Raw genomic sequence first — 15,000 nt, forward strand, 5'->3', positions numbered from 1 at the left:
CCGATCACAGAAGAAAAAATAACTGTGTCAACCGAAAACAGAACATGGATCAATACGCTCTGAGACTGGACAGTTTTGAACAGTTTTGATGTGCTACTTTTTTTTCCCTTTGTGATAAAATGAAATAGTCGAGTTACTATTTTGATTTTGAGGCGAGTTTTCATATTCTTTTTGAAAGTTTTATCGAATGATGTTTCCCTTTAATGGTTTGACCAACCATTCTCACATTTAAAAAAATTATTCATAGTAAGTCAACCAAAGTTTTAAGGATTCAGGGAATTTAGTTTTTGAATTTTAAAAGGTTTTTGGCTCGGACTAGGATCAAAAACACTTATTGTGATGGCGTGTGCCTTCCAATGACCATTGTTAAATTTAAAGAAGGGAAGTGTTAATCTGGACCAGTGCTTTTCAACCGGGTGTATTCTCTGTCGTACTCAGGAAAAACCCATATTTAAAAATTTGGCCAGAAAACGTCCTTCAAATATCGATCGATTTAAATGACAACTCATCTTGGCAAAGACTCTCAAACCTGGGACTTCGCGAAGTGTAATACTGATGCTTGGATTTGGTTGGAGGAATGTGCATCTCAGGTTTTCAAAAGGTTGACATTCAAGCAAGTGGTGTGTTACTGTTTCATTGGGGTGTTGACATAACAAGGAGCGGGAAGGGAACGACTTGTCTTTTGTAATTTTGCTTAAATGGCTGTTGAGCGGTATGTGTTGTATTCTTAGTTGAACGATTATGTTTTGCTGGTGTCTTGTGAGCTATTTAGGATCGATGAATGTAGCCTAATTGTCAGTGTATTGTGACCACTGGGGTGCACAGCTTTTAAGTAAAGGTTGAAAGTGTTTACAATTCCAGTAAAGGTTGAAAGTGTTTACAATTCCAGTAAAGGTTGAAAGTGTTTACGATTCCAGTAAAGGTTGAAAGTGTTTACGAGTCCAGTAAAGGTTGAAAGTGTTTACGATTCCAGTAAAGGTTGAAAGTGTTTACGAGTCCAGTAAAGGTTGAAAGTGTTTACGATTCCAGTAAAGGTTGAAAGTGTTTACGAGTCCAGTAAAGGTTGAAAGTGTTTACGATTCCAGTAAAGGTTGAAAGTGTTTACGAGTCCAGTAAAGGTTGAAAGTGTTTACGATTCCAGTAAAGGTTGAAAGTGTTTACGATTCCAGTAAAGGTTGAAAGTGTTTACGATTCCAGTAAAGGTTGAAAGTGTTTACGAGTCCAGTAAAGGTTGAAAGTGTTTACGATTCCAGTAAAGGTTGAAAGGCACGGATCTAGACTTGGACAATTCAGCACTACTACTTTTTCCTACTCTTTATTTCTCTTCATCAACTGGCGCTGATATAACCTAAATGTGTTGCAAGCGCCGTAAAACCCTTAAAAACAAACAAAAACATCTTCATCAACCGATGATTCATCTCATAAGACGGCAGTCTTATTTGGGCGCATCTGTTTCACACAAAGACGTAATATAAATATATATATATATATATATATATATATATATATATATATATATATATATATATATATATATATATATAATATATATATATATATATATATATATAGCGAATGGCCTGAGCAAATAATTGCGCTAGATGTTTCTAGAAAGCGGAAATTAAGTGGGTTCTCTCTCTCTCTCTCTCTCTCTCTCTGTCTCTGTCTCTCTCTCTCTCTCTCTCTCTCTCTCTCTCTCTCTCTCTCTCTTCTCTGTGTGTGTGTGTGTGTGTTTATTTGTATCACTATCCTTGGACCTTTTGTTATGAAGTTTACTTGGTCTAAAAAATTTTACTTCATTCTTCCCGTCTGAATTTTCGCTTTATTGAAATGTCATTCCTTTTCCCCGTTCTATTTGTAATATTGATTATTTCCAAGTCATTCTTGGTCAACCCTTTCTCGAAGATGACGTCTTTTTAGGATTGTGTTGATCGTTCATTTTGTTGACAGAAAATTGTCAGGTTCAGTTCTCATACTAGCACTATCACTTTGCTGCTGTTTATAGAATGAATGACTGGGTGGGGTTCCTGACCTCCCATAGTGGGCAGGGAGGTACATGCTGTCTTCTATCCCCCTATGTCTGTTTTCCAACATGCTTTCTGGCCTTGTTTTGTATTGAGATTACTTGGTTTTGTCCTGGCCCTGGCCTGATACCGTGGCTGGGAGAGAAACAGTCAAATGTATTGTTTGTTCTGGGAGATGGTATTTTTTTTCCTTGTAAATCATCTCTCTGTTTTTTTAATGCACTGTATTATGTTTTGTTTTTGTATTATATATGATTTGTAAACATTTGAGTGTATTCCTCTTAGTAGGGACCTGTGCTTGTGTCTGGATGAGACTTTCGGTGATCTCAAACTAAGTACACTGATAGTTTGCTCTTGGAATCTACATTTGTTCCCTATTTGAACCAATTCCCCTTTGTCTGCCTTGTTCTTGGATGCTTTAAATGTAATTCTAGAACTTTTTACTATCCCCTTTTCTTCCTTTTTACTGGCGCTGATATGACCTTAATGTGTTGCAAGTGCCGTAAAACCCTTAAATACAAAGAACATTGAATGAAGTTGGCATCATTCTGCTCTTTGTCATTGTTTTTTTTAAAGACATCCAGCATGGGTGATTAGCTCCCCCAATCAAACTGTAAACGGTTAAGGTTATACACATGGGTGGGGTTCCTGACCTCCCATAGTGGGCAGGGAGGTACATACTGTGTCTTCTATCCCCCTATATCTTTTTTCTAGCATGCTTTCTGTCTTTGTCTCGGAATGAGATTACTTGGTTTTGTCCTGGCCCTGACCAGAGTCCTAGCTGGGAGGGAAATTGTCAAATGCATGGTTATTGTTTTGGGAGATGATTTATTTCCTTGTAAATCATCTCTCTGTTATGTATTATTATTTTTGTTATTTTAAATGTATAATGTAAGCATTTGAGTGTATTCTTCTTTGTTGGATTTTGTGCTTGTGTCCGGATGAGACTTATAGGTGATCTCAAACTAAGTACATTGGTGGTATGCTCTTGGAATCTACATCTGATCCCTATTTGTTCTCAGTTCCCCTCGGTCTTACTTTTTCTTGGTTGCTTTAATTGTAATTCTAGAACTTTTTACTATCCCACTTTCTTCCTTTTTACTGGCGCTTATATAACCTAAATGTGTTGCAAGTGCCGTAAAACCCTTAAAAACAAACAAACAAGGTTATACACAGTTTTGTGTGTTGGTACGATTGATCTGGCGGACAGAACTGGTGTGTATTTTACTTAAGGCATGCCATCAATATCTGGCAACTTAATGATGGCTAAGCCAGGCGAAAGTTATTGATCCGGTTAAATGGTAATAAAGGTGGGAAATACTTGGCGATTAGTTGGGGATTTTTGGTTGTCGATGACGGTTTGTTTAATGGCGTTGTTTTATTTTTTTGTTGTCTCGTCAACATCACCACTACCTTCACCACCACCACCGCCACCACCACCACCACCCTCCCTCGTCTCTCCTTCTTCTCCTCCTCCCCCCCCCCCCCCCCCGCCCCTACCCACTCCTCCTCACACTCCTCCTCGTCATCAACATCATCATCATCATCATCATCATCATCATCATCATCATCATCATCGTCATCATCATTGTCGTCGTGGCGGTCGTCAGTTTTTACTATATTGGTAACCGATGATTAAGCATTCATGAAATTGTATTCACTTTCAATCTTTTGGTTTGAAAAAAACGCAAGAGAATACAACGACTGACCCACACAAAAAAAAAAAAGATAAGAAAAGAAAAAAAACTCATTGAAACAGTGTTTTTCATACACAAATCCAACCCCCCCAAAAAGTCCTTCAAAGATATCAAGTTATGCTTACCTGTACAGCAATACGAACTGGAAAAGAAGATACATGGTGCCATAATAAAAAGATGTATTCCAGAAAGGGGAATGCGTTTGTCGCGATTCTGTCCCTATAATATTATAAGGACAATTTTGACCTAGATTATATTTCGCAAGGCTTAAATATTTCTATGGGTAAATGATGAACCTTGCGAGGTTCCAGGTTTGAAAGTATTTTAGGGTCATTTAAATCGATCGATATTTGAAGGACGAGTTTTCTGGTCGAGTGTTTAAATAGCACGAGTTTTCCCACACTGCGGCAGTAAACGGATTAAATGCAGTGGATTGTCGGTATGACGAGGGAGGCGGTTTTTGTTTGTTTTTTTTTTCTGTTTGTTTGTTTGGGGTTTGGTTTTTTTTTTTTGGGGTGTTTTTTGGGATGGGGTTGGGGGTTAGATTGATGTAAACGGTGTGAAACGTGATTTGAAAGAGAAGCCTTTGTCATAATGTAAATGAGTATAATATGACTTCGAGCCTACCTTTAATCAGAAGAATATTTTATCGTGATTGTTGCTTCTGTGTGTAATCGACTATCAACTAGTGCCTGAGTGTAACCAAGTGACACGAGTCCTCCCAGTCTGAAGGTATCGATCTCCGATCAACCCTTGTCTCGTCTGCGCCTCCGGGGTTCTACGTTGGTTATCTCATGGCCAGTCGCAGGGGTATCAGATAATGACTGTTTCCGTAGTTACTTGGATTAGTGGGGTTTTTTTTAAAAAATTATTTTTAATTACTTTTAATTTTTCTATTTCTGATTTTTTAAATTGTGTGTATGTGTGTCCGGGGGGGGGGGGGGGATTATGAGGTCACTTTGTTTAATTTTTTAAAAAAGGTGTAGTTGGTTGTTTTTTTATGAGTGTGCTATGTAAAAGTGCACTTGATTGCATATGTTCATGTGTTTGTGTATGTGTTAGCAGAGAGCTTTGTTGGCATTGAAGTAACTTGCTGTGTCTTCTACTATCCCTTTATAATCCCTCTTCCAGGTTGCTTTCTGTCTTTGTATTTGAATGAGGTTGTAAGTTGGCTTTGTCCTGACCCTGGCCGGAGTCCTTCGCTAAGAGGGAAACAATATATATTAGTTTCGGGAGTTGATATTTATTGTCCTTGTAAATCATCTCTCTGTTGCGTCCTGTTATAGTTTTTTGTTTCGAACGTTTAGTAAACCTCTATATATAATCCATGTGGGTTCATGTGCTTGTGTCTGTATGCTACTTTTAGGTGATCTCAAATGTTTATTGTGACAAACTTCCTTGTTGTAATACAATGACATATTTTGTATAATAAAAACAAAACAAACAAGCAAACAAAAACAAAAATACAAGTTTTTGACTGTTTGACTGGTTTTGGTGATGGATGAAGATTACTAATGACGCCTCTCATTTGTAGGAATTGAACAAAATGTTTACTTCGTGAAGAAACTGGATCTGCAAGACAAACGAATAGCTTTTAAACAGCATTCAAATATAACTCAAATCAGTGCAGGTTCCATTGAAACGATCCTCCGTGTCATGTCTCTGGGATTATGGCGGCATCAGGAAAATGGAGACACAATCAAGGTAGACTGCTGTTGGGCTTGCTGACCAAAAAAAAATTGTAATCGGAATGGATTAGAAATAGTCGTGGAAAACTCTGTAGCGTGGTCCTCCTACTTATTGATAAACGCCCCGAGAGTATAGAGCACACCAAGCTGTCCAGACAGCTTTGAAATCCTGCAACACCTAGGGTATTCATTAGACTTAGCTTCAACAGACTTCCGTCTCTTTCCTTGTCACTCAAAGGACGTCGTTTCCATGACAAGGGTCATATTCTATCTCTCAATGGCTTTTTTAAGAACAAAGGAGGTGCCAGAAATGTCTTTGCAGGTTGGCTGTATAGAGAAGTAAATGTTATAAAGTGCTATTCCGATTCCTTCATATCCACACTAAAGACTTTTTGAACCTCCCCCCCCCCCCCCCCCCCTTTCATTTACTCATTTCATCCAACTTTCAATCATTTTTCCATCCTGTTAATCCCATTCAATCGGTCCTTCGATCCTTTGACTTCTTTCATCACCCTTGTATTGACCACACCAAGATGGGCATCGGCAGCCACAGCACGTTGTAGAATCTGGATGGATTACTCTCAATTTATTTGACCACAGTTAGAAGCATCAGTCTGTCACATAGCCGTAGGCCGCTATAATCCCAGACCCACTCTATTTGATAATAGCGGATGATTTCTCGGACACTAAGAGAGGCTTCTAAGTGCCCACGACTTAAAGATACTTTTTTTAAAAGTGCGAAACGTGGGCCTTTGTATAGCCAAATTAAATATCCTCTAAATTAAACGCGTTTAAAGCGCTTTACGATGTGTCCCAAGCTAACAGCAACACTTATTATGTAGGACGAGAAATGACAACAGTGTGGCGCTATTACAATTCTGAACCACTACGTCGATCTGGTATTATGTTGAAATAATCAAATTATTTAATAAGATTTACAATTGATTTTTTCGTTGTTTGAGGCTTAAGAATCAAAACTTACTATCCTATACCAAGGCATTTATCTAAACTCTACGTTTATATCTTAAGCTAAACATTCGATTCTATGCGTCGGGTTTTACCCGACATAAATACCGTTTTCAGGCGAAGTTTTGCAGTGACTTTTTAAAATTTGTTATTTTAAAAAAAACTCAAATATGGAAAGTTCGCCTCTGTCGTGATTTAATTTGTCTTTCGGCGGAGGTCTTGTAACAGCGTCTTTTAGGACTGATGATGTTCATACTAGACTTACTGGTAAAACACTCTTATTCCCTTCTTTCCTCAAACTAGCACACTCGTCTGATTTATCTGTTAGCCACACCGAACCTAGTGTGTTGAGGGTACTGACTGTTTTCAAACATATGGGCCTCGTCTATGTCTTGTGCGACAGTGTGCTCGTACAAAAAAGGAGGCCTAACAGGTGACTTGTATTGTATAAAATTGAATATGAGTTCCACACAGCCTACTGGGGGAAAATTTGTGAAGCATTGTGAAGCGCCTTCAACGTGGTGCATCCATGGAAACGTGCATTATGAATGGTCATAATTTATATTTATTTGTTCCCTTCCCGTTGGGTTCGTTATTTGTATTTCTACTACTCCTACTACTACTACTACTACTACTACTACTACTACTACTACTACTACTACTACTACTACTACTACTACTACTACTACTACTACTACTACTACTGCTGCTGCTGCTGCTGCTGCTGCTGCTGCTGGTGGTGTTGTTGTTACTGCTGTTGTTGCTGCTGCTGCTACAATTACAATAACAAATATAGTAACGATGACAACAACAGCAAAACATTAACAATGACAATAGTCGCTAAACCAGATGTGCATAACTCTCAACAAAACAATAATATCATTAGAAACGATTATTAAGAATAATCCGCCTAACATAACAAACTCAAAACACAACTCATCAGAGTTTAGAACCACAAAACTAAAGCAGCAACACAACAAAAGCAACGATATCAATGAATTACTTCTTTCTTCTTTTTTTCTCCTTTTCTTTTTCTGTAATAAAAAGAAACGCAAATAATTATAGAAAATCCATTTTAAAAAACGGTATCTCTATTACACAATATAAACCAAACAATACACAATCCAACAACAACCGGGCAATTATGATTAATCACGTACTTATCCGAGAGTGCGCACACAGACAGACACGCTCGCGCGCGCGCGCGCACACACACACACACCCACACACACATACATAACAGAATCGAATTATTAACTCGAACTTCCGACCACTCTGTCGTACTCTGGAAAAACCTATATTTAAAAATTTGGCCAGAAAATCATCCTTCAAATTAAATATCGATCTATTTAAATGATCCTCATCTTAGCAAAACTTTCAAACATGGAACTGCGCTATTTCCCAGGTTTGAGAGTTTTTGTCAAAATGAAGGTCATTTAAATCGATCGAATTTGAATGACGAGTTTTCTGGCCAAATGTTTAAATATGGGTTTTCCCAGAGTACATCCGCACTGAGTATTGTTGTAATTGATTTAAAATTAATTTGATTATGTAACAGCATTTGAGGATATTTTGTTTTGTTTAAGCTGTCTTAATCACAGCAGTAGCATCAAAATAAGACTTCGAATTGATGATAATTGATTTAAAATTAATTTGATTATGTAACAGCATTTGAGGATATTTTGTTTTGTTTAAGCTGTCTTAATCACAGCAGTAGCATCAAAATAAGACTTCGAATTGATGATCGCCTTCGTGCGCCGTGAGGTCTTTTGCTATGGTACACGCACGACTTCTGACTTCTAACTGCCTCGTTCGAGTCCCGCTGTGGGGTGACGCAAAGTGGTGTCCTTCATTGGGAAAGGCTCTTCACTCACATTCTCTTACGTACGCAGTTGGAAAATGAGTATCTGGCGGTGACAGCCTTGTCTCTGTTGTGAAAAATATTATAATAGTGACAAAACGAGAAAAGGACCTGGTCTCTGCCCTGGGACGTTTGCGTGGGACAGCAAATGGTTTTTGTCGCTGGGGGAAATAATTGCCTCAGCTGAAAAGTACGAGTTTATATAATTTCCTATAATATAAGTCACTGGTTTGTCTGCAATGTAAAGGCTTCGAAGCCTTTCCATTTTCACTTTTTCGTTAGTTATTTTTACTACCCCATTCTTCAGGCAGCCCATAACTTAGTTTCTAATTTGTCCTTAGCAGGACTTTATAAATCTCAGAAGTCCAGAAAATAGGTGTTCTTGTACCAAATTCGCCATTTCAACAAGCTTTATTAAATTATTGCATAATATGTTGTTTCGTAACTAAAGCAAAATAGTTAATACGTTTGTTTGCTTTTTGGTGTTTTTTTTTGTTTTGTTTTGTTTTTGTGGGGTTTGTTGTTGTTATTGTCGTCGTCGTTGTTGTTGTTGTTGTCGTCGTCATCGTTGTTGTTGTTGTCTCGTCGTCGTTGTTGTTGTTGTCTCGTCGTCGTTGTTGTTGTTGTTGCCGTCGTCGTCGTTGTTGTTGTCGTCGTCGTCGTCGTCCGTCGTCGTTGTCGTCGTAGTCTTTTAAGGTCTTATACATTTGCTTGTACCTTGATATATAGCGGTTGGCCTTAAGCTGAAGTGTCTGTTAAAATCCGTTGTTGTCAAAGATCAATGTGCAGTACCATCGACTATTACCCCGAGAACTAGAAAATATAAGATTTGCCCATAATTAGAGCGTTTGAGAGAGAGAGAGAGAGAGAGAGAGAGAGAGAGAGAGAGAGAGAGAGAGAGAGAGGCCTCTAATATTTTCCAGTTTGATCCTCGTATTCAATTTAAAAATGCTAATCGTTGGATTTATAAAATAACATAAAGTCCTCATTAAATATATTATTTAAAAAATGCTTTACACAAGAGAATCTCTTATCTTGGCTCACTATCTACATCCTTGTGTTGAATCTAAATCTATCTAAACCCTATCTTAACGTTGTTTTTTCTTTCTTCTCTATTTTAAAATGAACATCGCTTTTGTGGAATTCTTTAACTAAAAAATTAGCGAAGTTATTAGTTGTCGGCGGGTTATGGCTTATTTCTGTCATTATCAAAATCATTATCATCGCCATCATCATCATCATCATCATCGTCGTCGTCGTCGTCATCTATATATATATATATATATATATATAATATATATATATATATATATATATATATATATATATATATATATGTCTGTCTATCTATCTATTTGTCTACTCATTTTATCCCCATTCTTGCACGGTGCGATTATTTCCCACTTAGCCCGACAATTGTAATAAAAAGCAACGATTTATTATAATAATGGACTTACGTGCCCTGGTACATTAGCAGGAAAGCCATTAAGTACCCATCTACTGTAGTTACCGCTGGGCATGTGGCACGTGGGATTTCGCCAGCTGGCTGTGACGTCGGCAGGAAATGACGGGGATTGTCCCTGGCGTCATTGGGTGATGATGGTGGTGATGATGATGGTGATAATGAGGATGATGACATTGATGATGATTATGATGAAAATGAAGATGAGGAGGGGGAAGAGGAGCAAGATGAGGAGGAGGACGAGGATTTAATAAGGATTTTTAAAAAAAGTCATTATTCAGTAATGATTTCGGTTTGGTTTCACCTCTTAGTCGGCTGACGTATTGTTGAATAATGTTCTTATTGTTTTATATTTATTTATTGTTTTATTCATTTATTTAGTGGTTCTTTAAATAAATATTTATTTTTTATTTGTTGATTTATTTAACTTCAAACATAAATTTTATTTATTTATTTATTTATTTATGTATTTATGTTATTTATTTGTTTATTTATTCCCCAGATCCATAGCTGGGTGAACGTCGAATCGATGTTATCCAAATGTCTGGTGGGACCTCTAGTTTTGGACGATCCCAACGCTCCCCACCGATGTGAGTTCTGTCATTTGACAACTATTTTTTTTTTAACGTAATGATTAAATTGCAATGTTACGTAATAAATTGATAGAGCTTGTAAAACCACAGTTGATGTAGGGGATTCGTCGATCCAGCCGAAGTGAAGGGCCTATGTAAGTAAGAAAGAAAAAAAGAATCACAATTATATGTGTTCTGTTGCGCTTTACCATTGTACGTATCAACAAACCAAAAGATTGACAGAAAATAAGTGATGCAATAACAACAATAATGACTAGAACAATAAAAAGCAATATTGACAACATCGTATTTGTCGTTATATATTAACGACAAGCGAGATAGCCCCCCAAAATTTAATATATTGGGTTCACATATTTATTTATTTATTTAGTTCTTGCTTTTGGAAACGTCCAATCTAAGTTTTATTTAACGAACAATGTCAGTGTTCCATGCTAAATAGTCCTCCAGAGCCATTTGGCCCAGGTAGCTGGAGTTTATCTCGGTTTCTGTTACGTGAAATGGACTATAGGAATTGCTTGCTACTCTTTGGATATGACGCTAGTCAATCGCAAAATACTTTCTGACAGATGTATAAGACCCAGCTACCCAGTCCAAGTTGGAGAGAGGGAAAGATCGATCTCGGCCCCTTTGCTTGTGAGGGAGTGCTCTACCAACTGAAGAATCGGGACCTCCCTGTTCCATGTTAAACCGTTTAGTAATTTTAAAAAAATAAGAAATTATTTTATTTCAATAATAAAAAAAATAAAAATCCATCTAGTATGATTATAAAAAATGGGATCCAAGTAACTTTGTCTACGTTTATAACACACACACACACACACACACACACAACATATATATATATATATATATATATATATATATATATATATATATATATACATATAATGTGTATAAGTCCTTGTTCAACGCCCATATTATAAGACATTTGGTTATATATAGTCAATAGAAGTATATTCAAAGAAAAGGTCAATTAGGCTCAATATTACATGATCGATTGAACAGCCCGTTTATGTGTGTTAGTGTGTGTGTGTGTGTGTGTGTGTGAGAGAGAGAGAGAGAGAGAGAGAGAGAGAGAGAGAGAGAGAGAGACAAGCACGCGCACACTTGTGCGTCGGTTACGCACGGCTAATTTGGTAGGCAGAATTGGTGGACAGTATACTGAAACACATAACACCACCAATAATCTCATGTCGATTTTTGTTATCATGCTTGCACCAAATGTGATTCACCGCCTCATAATAGTGTTATATCGGGATGAAGTGTACGTCATAACGTGAATATGAAGCTAAAATATTCAGAAATATGAAACTTTGGCATCCCACTCTTTGTCAAACAAAATTTATTCTCCTCTAAATAATTTTCAAAAAATAGATACAACAGATTTTTTTTTTTTTTAATAAAAGGAGAAAGAAAGAAAGACATAAACAGAACTAAATACCAAACACGGAACTTTCCAGATTCAGAACCCTTCTTCCGCCAATAATGGAAACAAGTTTAAAATATCAATACATCACGTTAAATCCAGACAGACAACTGAACTCAAGCTTCATATTCTCGACTATAAATTTAATCGTCAGAATCATAATCACGCCCGATATAATACCGTTTTGAGATTTTGGGTCTGAAATAATCAGTTATATCAATGATTAATTAATTCACTTATTATTCTTCTGTCCCCAGCCATTTTATTTACCAAGAAAAAAATGTCAATAGGTAAGTCCCGGGGTCTGGGGAGAAGCGGGGGAGGGGCAGGTACAATGATATAACGATGTTATCTGTAATATGTCTAGCAATGCTTGGGAATCTCCGGAATATTCCGGATTTCCGTTTTGAGTTTGACATCTCCGACTTTTTTTTTTTAACAGGATGACATCTGTCTGTTGAAATTCCACAATATTTTGACAGCGTTCTTTACTTCATGCCAATTGATTTCCACTTTGTTATATATGCCCCCTATTTTTCACAATTAATCTGAAATCATATAAGGTAATTGCATTTGAGCTAAATTTGTGGGGATTTTTTTTTTTTTTTGGCTCAGCTATGGTTATAGAAATGTTCATTTCGGGGTGTTTTTATTTCATTTAAGAAATCTGAATCAATAATCCCGTTATAATGGCATTTGTAGCAGTCTGAAACGATTCATCAAACAATTTCAAAGGGAAGCAACTTATTGAAGGGAAACTACTCGGAAAATTACTGGATTATCAATTCAATGCCCAACTTCTTTCCTGTTCTGGGAAATGGAAGAGATAGAGATGTTCTCATTGGATATGGATAAGGATGAATGAAAACGATCTCCACTAACAGCATAAGAAATAACCGATGCCATTACATCGTCGATGGCGTAGTGGATAAGAGCAATCACAAAATACGTCAGAATAAAATCCTGATCTGGAGGTGGTGAGTTCAAGCTGGCAATGAAAAAATACAAGAGTAGAAAGGATTTTATAAGTCATAACCTAGGTGTGGTCCCTTTTGAGTGTAAAAGGTGACTGAAACACTTATTCGTGTGGGATTTCTTCTCTGAAGATTTTTTGCTTTAGCTCTAAAAAAAATAATAATTGAGCTTTAAATTGCGCAATAGCCACTAAATGTGCTCAAAGCGCTTTACAAGGGGTCCCTGGTCAACAGCAACATTTAACATGTAGGTCGAGACATGACGCCTGTTAGGCGATATTACAATTTTTTTCTGACAGAGACAACGCTGTTAACGACCAAGTACTTATTTTACACCTGAGTACGGTGAGAGAATGTGAGTAAAGAGCCTTTTCCAAGGACTTAGCTATGCGCCGAGCAAGGCTCGAACCCAGGACCTTCCGATCCGAAAGCGAGTGTCATACCACTAGACCACATAGCTGCACTTTAGAGTGCAAAAGGTGACTGAAACACTTGTTCATGGGGGGTTCTTCTCTGAAGATTTTATGCTTTAGCTCTACCCAAGTTTCTTGTTGTTTTTGCCAACGGCGAGGTACAATAGTACAACGATAATCGTTAATATCCAGCATGTTGTCACTCGGCCTCTGAAATGTAGGTCCCTGGTTAGAGTCCGGCTCGTGGTGTCACAAAACAAGTTTAGCTCTTTGCAAAGGCCCCCTTAACTCTCTCCTTACCGACTACTTTCCAGATTTTCCCAGAAACGCCATACCCATTCAGCATAAAAATTGATATATTTTGAACTCTGTACAAAAGGGATAAGTACATGCTATACATAATTTTGTTCAGCAAAGAATGAAATACCCCACAGCATTAAGTTCTCATAAATGTAACTACATAAAAGAAAAAGAAAAAATTGGCTGAAATGAATGTGGTGACGATTTTCCTGTAGTTGGGTAAGGAGAGGGTTAAATCACATTTTTTTTCATCATACTCAAGCTCAAAATGGGTGAGTGCCAGGCGGCAACAGCGTTGTCTTTTATCTAAAAGAAATATGTAAGATCAGAGCGCTTTGGCTTTGTAGGCATCATACCTCGCACTACATCTCGCGCGTTGCTGATAGCATGGCGGGATCTCTTGTAAAGCAGCGATTGAATTTAGTGAATGTTGCTCTATGATATAGAAACTAACAACTTTTATGTCATATCGACGGTAATGTGCTCGATACACGACTGCTCTGTTGTATGGCCTTGAGTAAGTCGCATTGCCCTGTGCTCAAGGTGATCTTGAGTGGGTTTTGATGAGGGGTGGAAAAAACTTAACAGAAGAGAAAATTCCTGTTGTTATTGTAATCTGTAAGAATGATGATGATGATAATCATGCAATTTCCATCTTTTCCCTCGTCAGCTGCACCCACATTCCTTCCTCCTCCTGTCTTACCCGACGAACAGCCCTCACCTACGTGAGTAAAAAAAGTTTTAATTTTTCTCCCCTCCAAATTCGGATTTTTCAACCATACTTTTTAAAGTAAAAATCTGTGAAAATGTTTATATTTTACTCAGAAGTAGCTGTGTTACCAAATTGAGCCACACTTAAACATCCCCAGGCATTTTTAAAGTGATAATTCATAATATTTAAATGTGGAAATTTTGCATTTTGGATTAACACATATTTTTTCCCTTCAAATTTGGATTCGTTTTTTTTTTAAAGCGAAAATATACAGATTTTTTTTTTGTACATTGCCTGAGGCAGAGCTGCCTTATTTGTTTGAACCTATGGGTGGGGATTGGGGACGGGGGGGGGGGGGGGGGGGGGGGGGGGGGAGTTGTCCATGCCTGGTCGAAATGGGGCGGGACTTGCTATAATTTCATGTTGTCTCAGACTTGATACATAATGAGATTGCTCTTGGGACATAGTTATAGAGAATGAAAGAAGTTGACGTCACTCGGCTCTTTGTTATTGTTTTTAGATGGCCAGATGAGATGTTAGTTCTTCATTAAATTTCCTCTATCAGGCTATTATAAACTTTTAATTTTACACAAAGTATGGTGTATTGGTACGACTCGTTTTGGATGAGTATTTTGCCTAAACGCATCGAGTCATTTCCCCATTCTGACCTCCTCTGACAGTTTTGTGTATGTTTGTTTGTTTGTTTATTCTTTGGTTGTCATTTCAGTCTGAAAACATTTACTGCAAATCGTCGATTTTAGGGACAAAGGACTGCCCAGCCTTATAACAATTTTGGTTTTCTCCAAAATAGGATATTTTAACCGATATTTTTTGTTATCTGTCTCCCTCCTTAAATTAAAAATGAAAGCTAGCCAGTTTCATTC

The 15,000-nt window shown here is 37.4% G+C and overlaps 1 protein-coding gene across 3 annotated transcripts in view; it reads left to right on the plus strand.

The window, feature by feature from the left end:
* The window catches only part of LOC144968482 (cytochrome b5 reductase 4-like), a 128,499-nt gene that overhangs the window by 60,303 nt on the left and 53,196 nt on the right, over positions 1 to 15,000 (plus strand). For all 3 annotated transcript variants that reach the window (XM_078906901.1, XM_078906902.1, XM_078906903.1), the window contains 3 exons: positions 10,201 to 10,288; positions 11,975 to 12,007; positions 14,075 to 14,129. In XM_078906901.1, the coding sequence (XP_078763027.1) occupies positions 10,201 to 10,288; positions 11,975 to 12,007; positions 14,075 to 14,129 (176 nt within the window). The remainder of the gene's footprint in view (positions 1 to 10,200; positions 10,289 to 11,974; positions 12,008 to 14,074; positions 14,130 to 15,000) is intronic.

Source organism: Berghia stephanieae, chromosome 3, assembly GCF_034508935.2.
Source record: "Berghia stephanieae isolate SIO BIC M18660-M18661 chromosome 3, UCSD_Bste_1.3, whole genome shotgun sequence".
Classification (NCBI taxonomy): domain Eukaryota; kingdom Metazoa; phylum Mollusca; class Gastropoda; order Nudibranchia; family Aeolidiidae; genus Berghia; species Berghia stephanieae.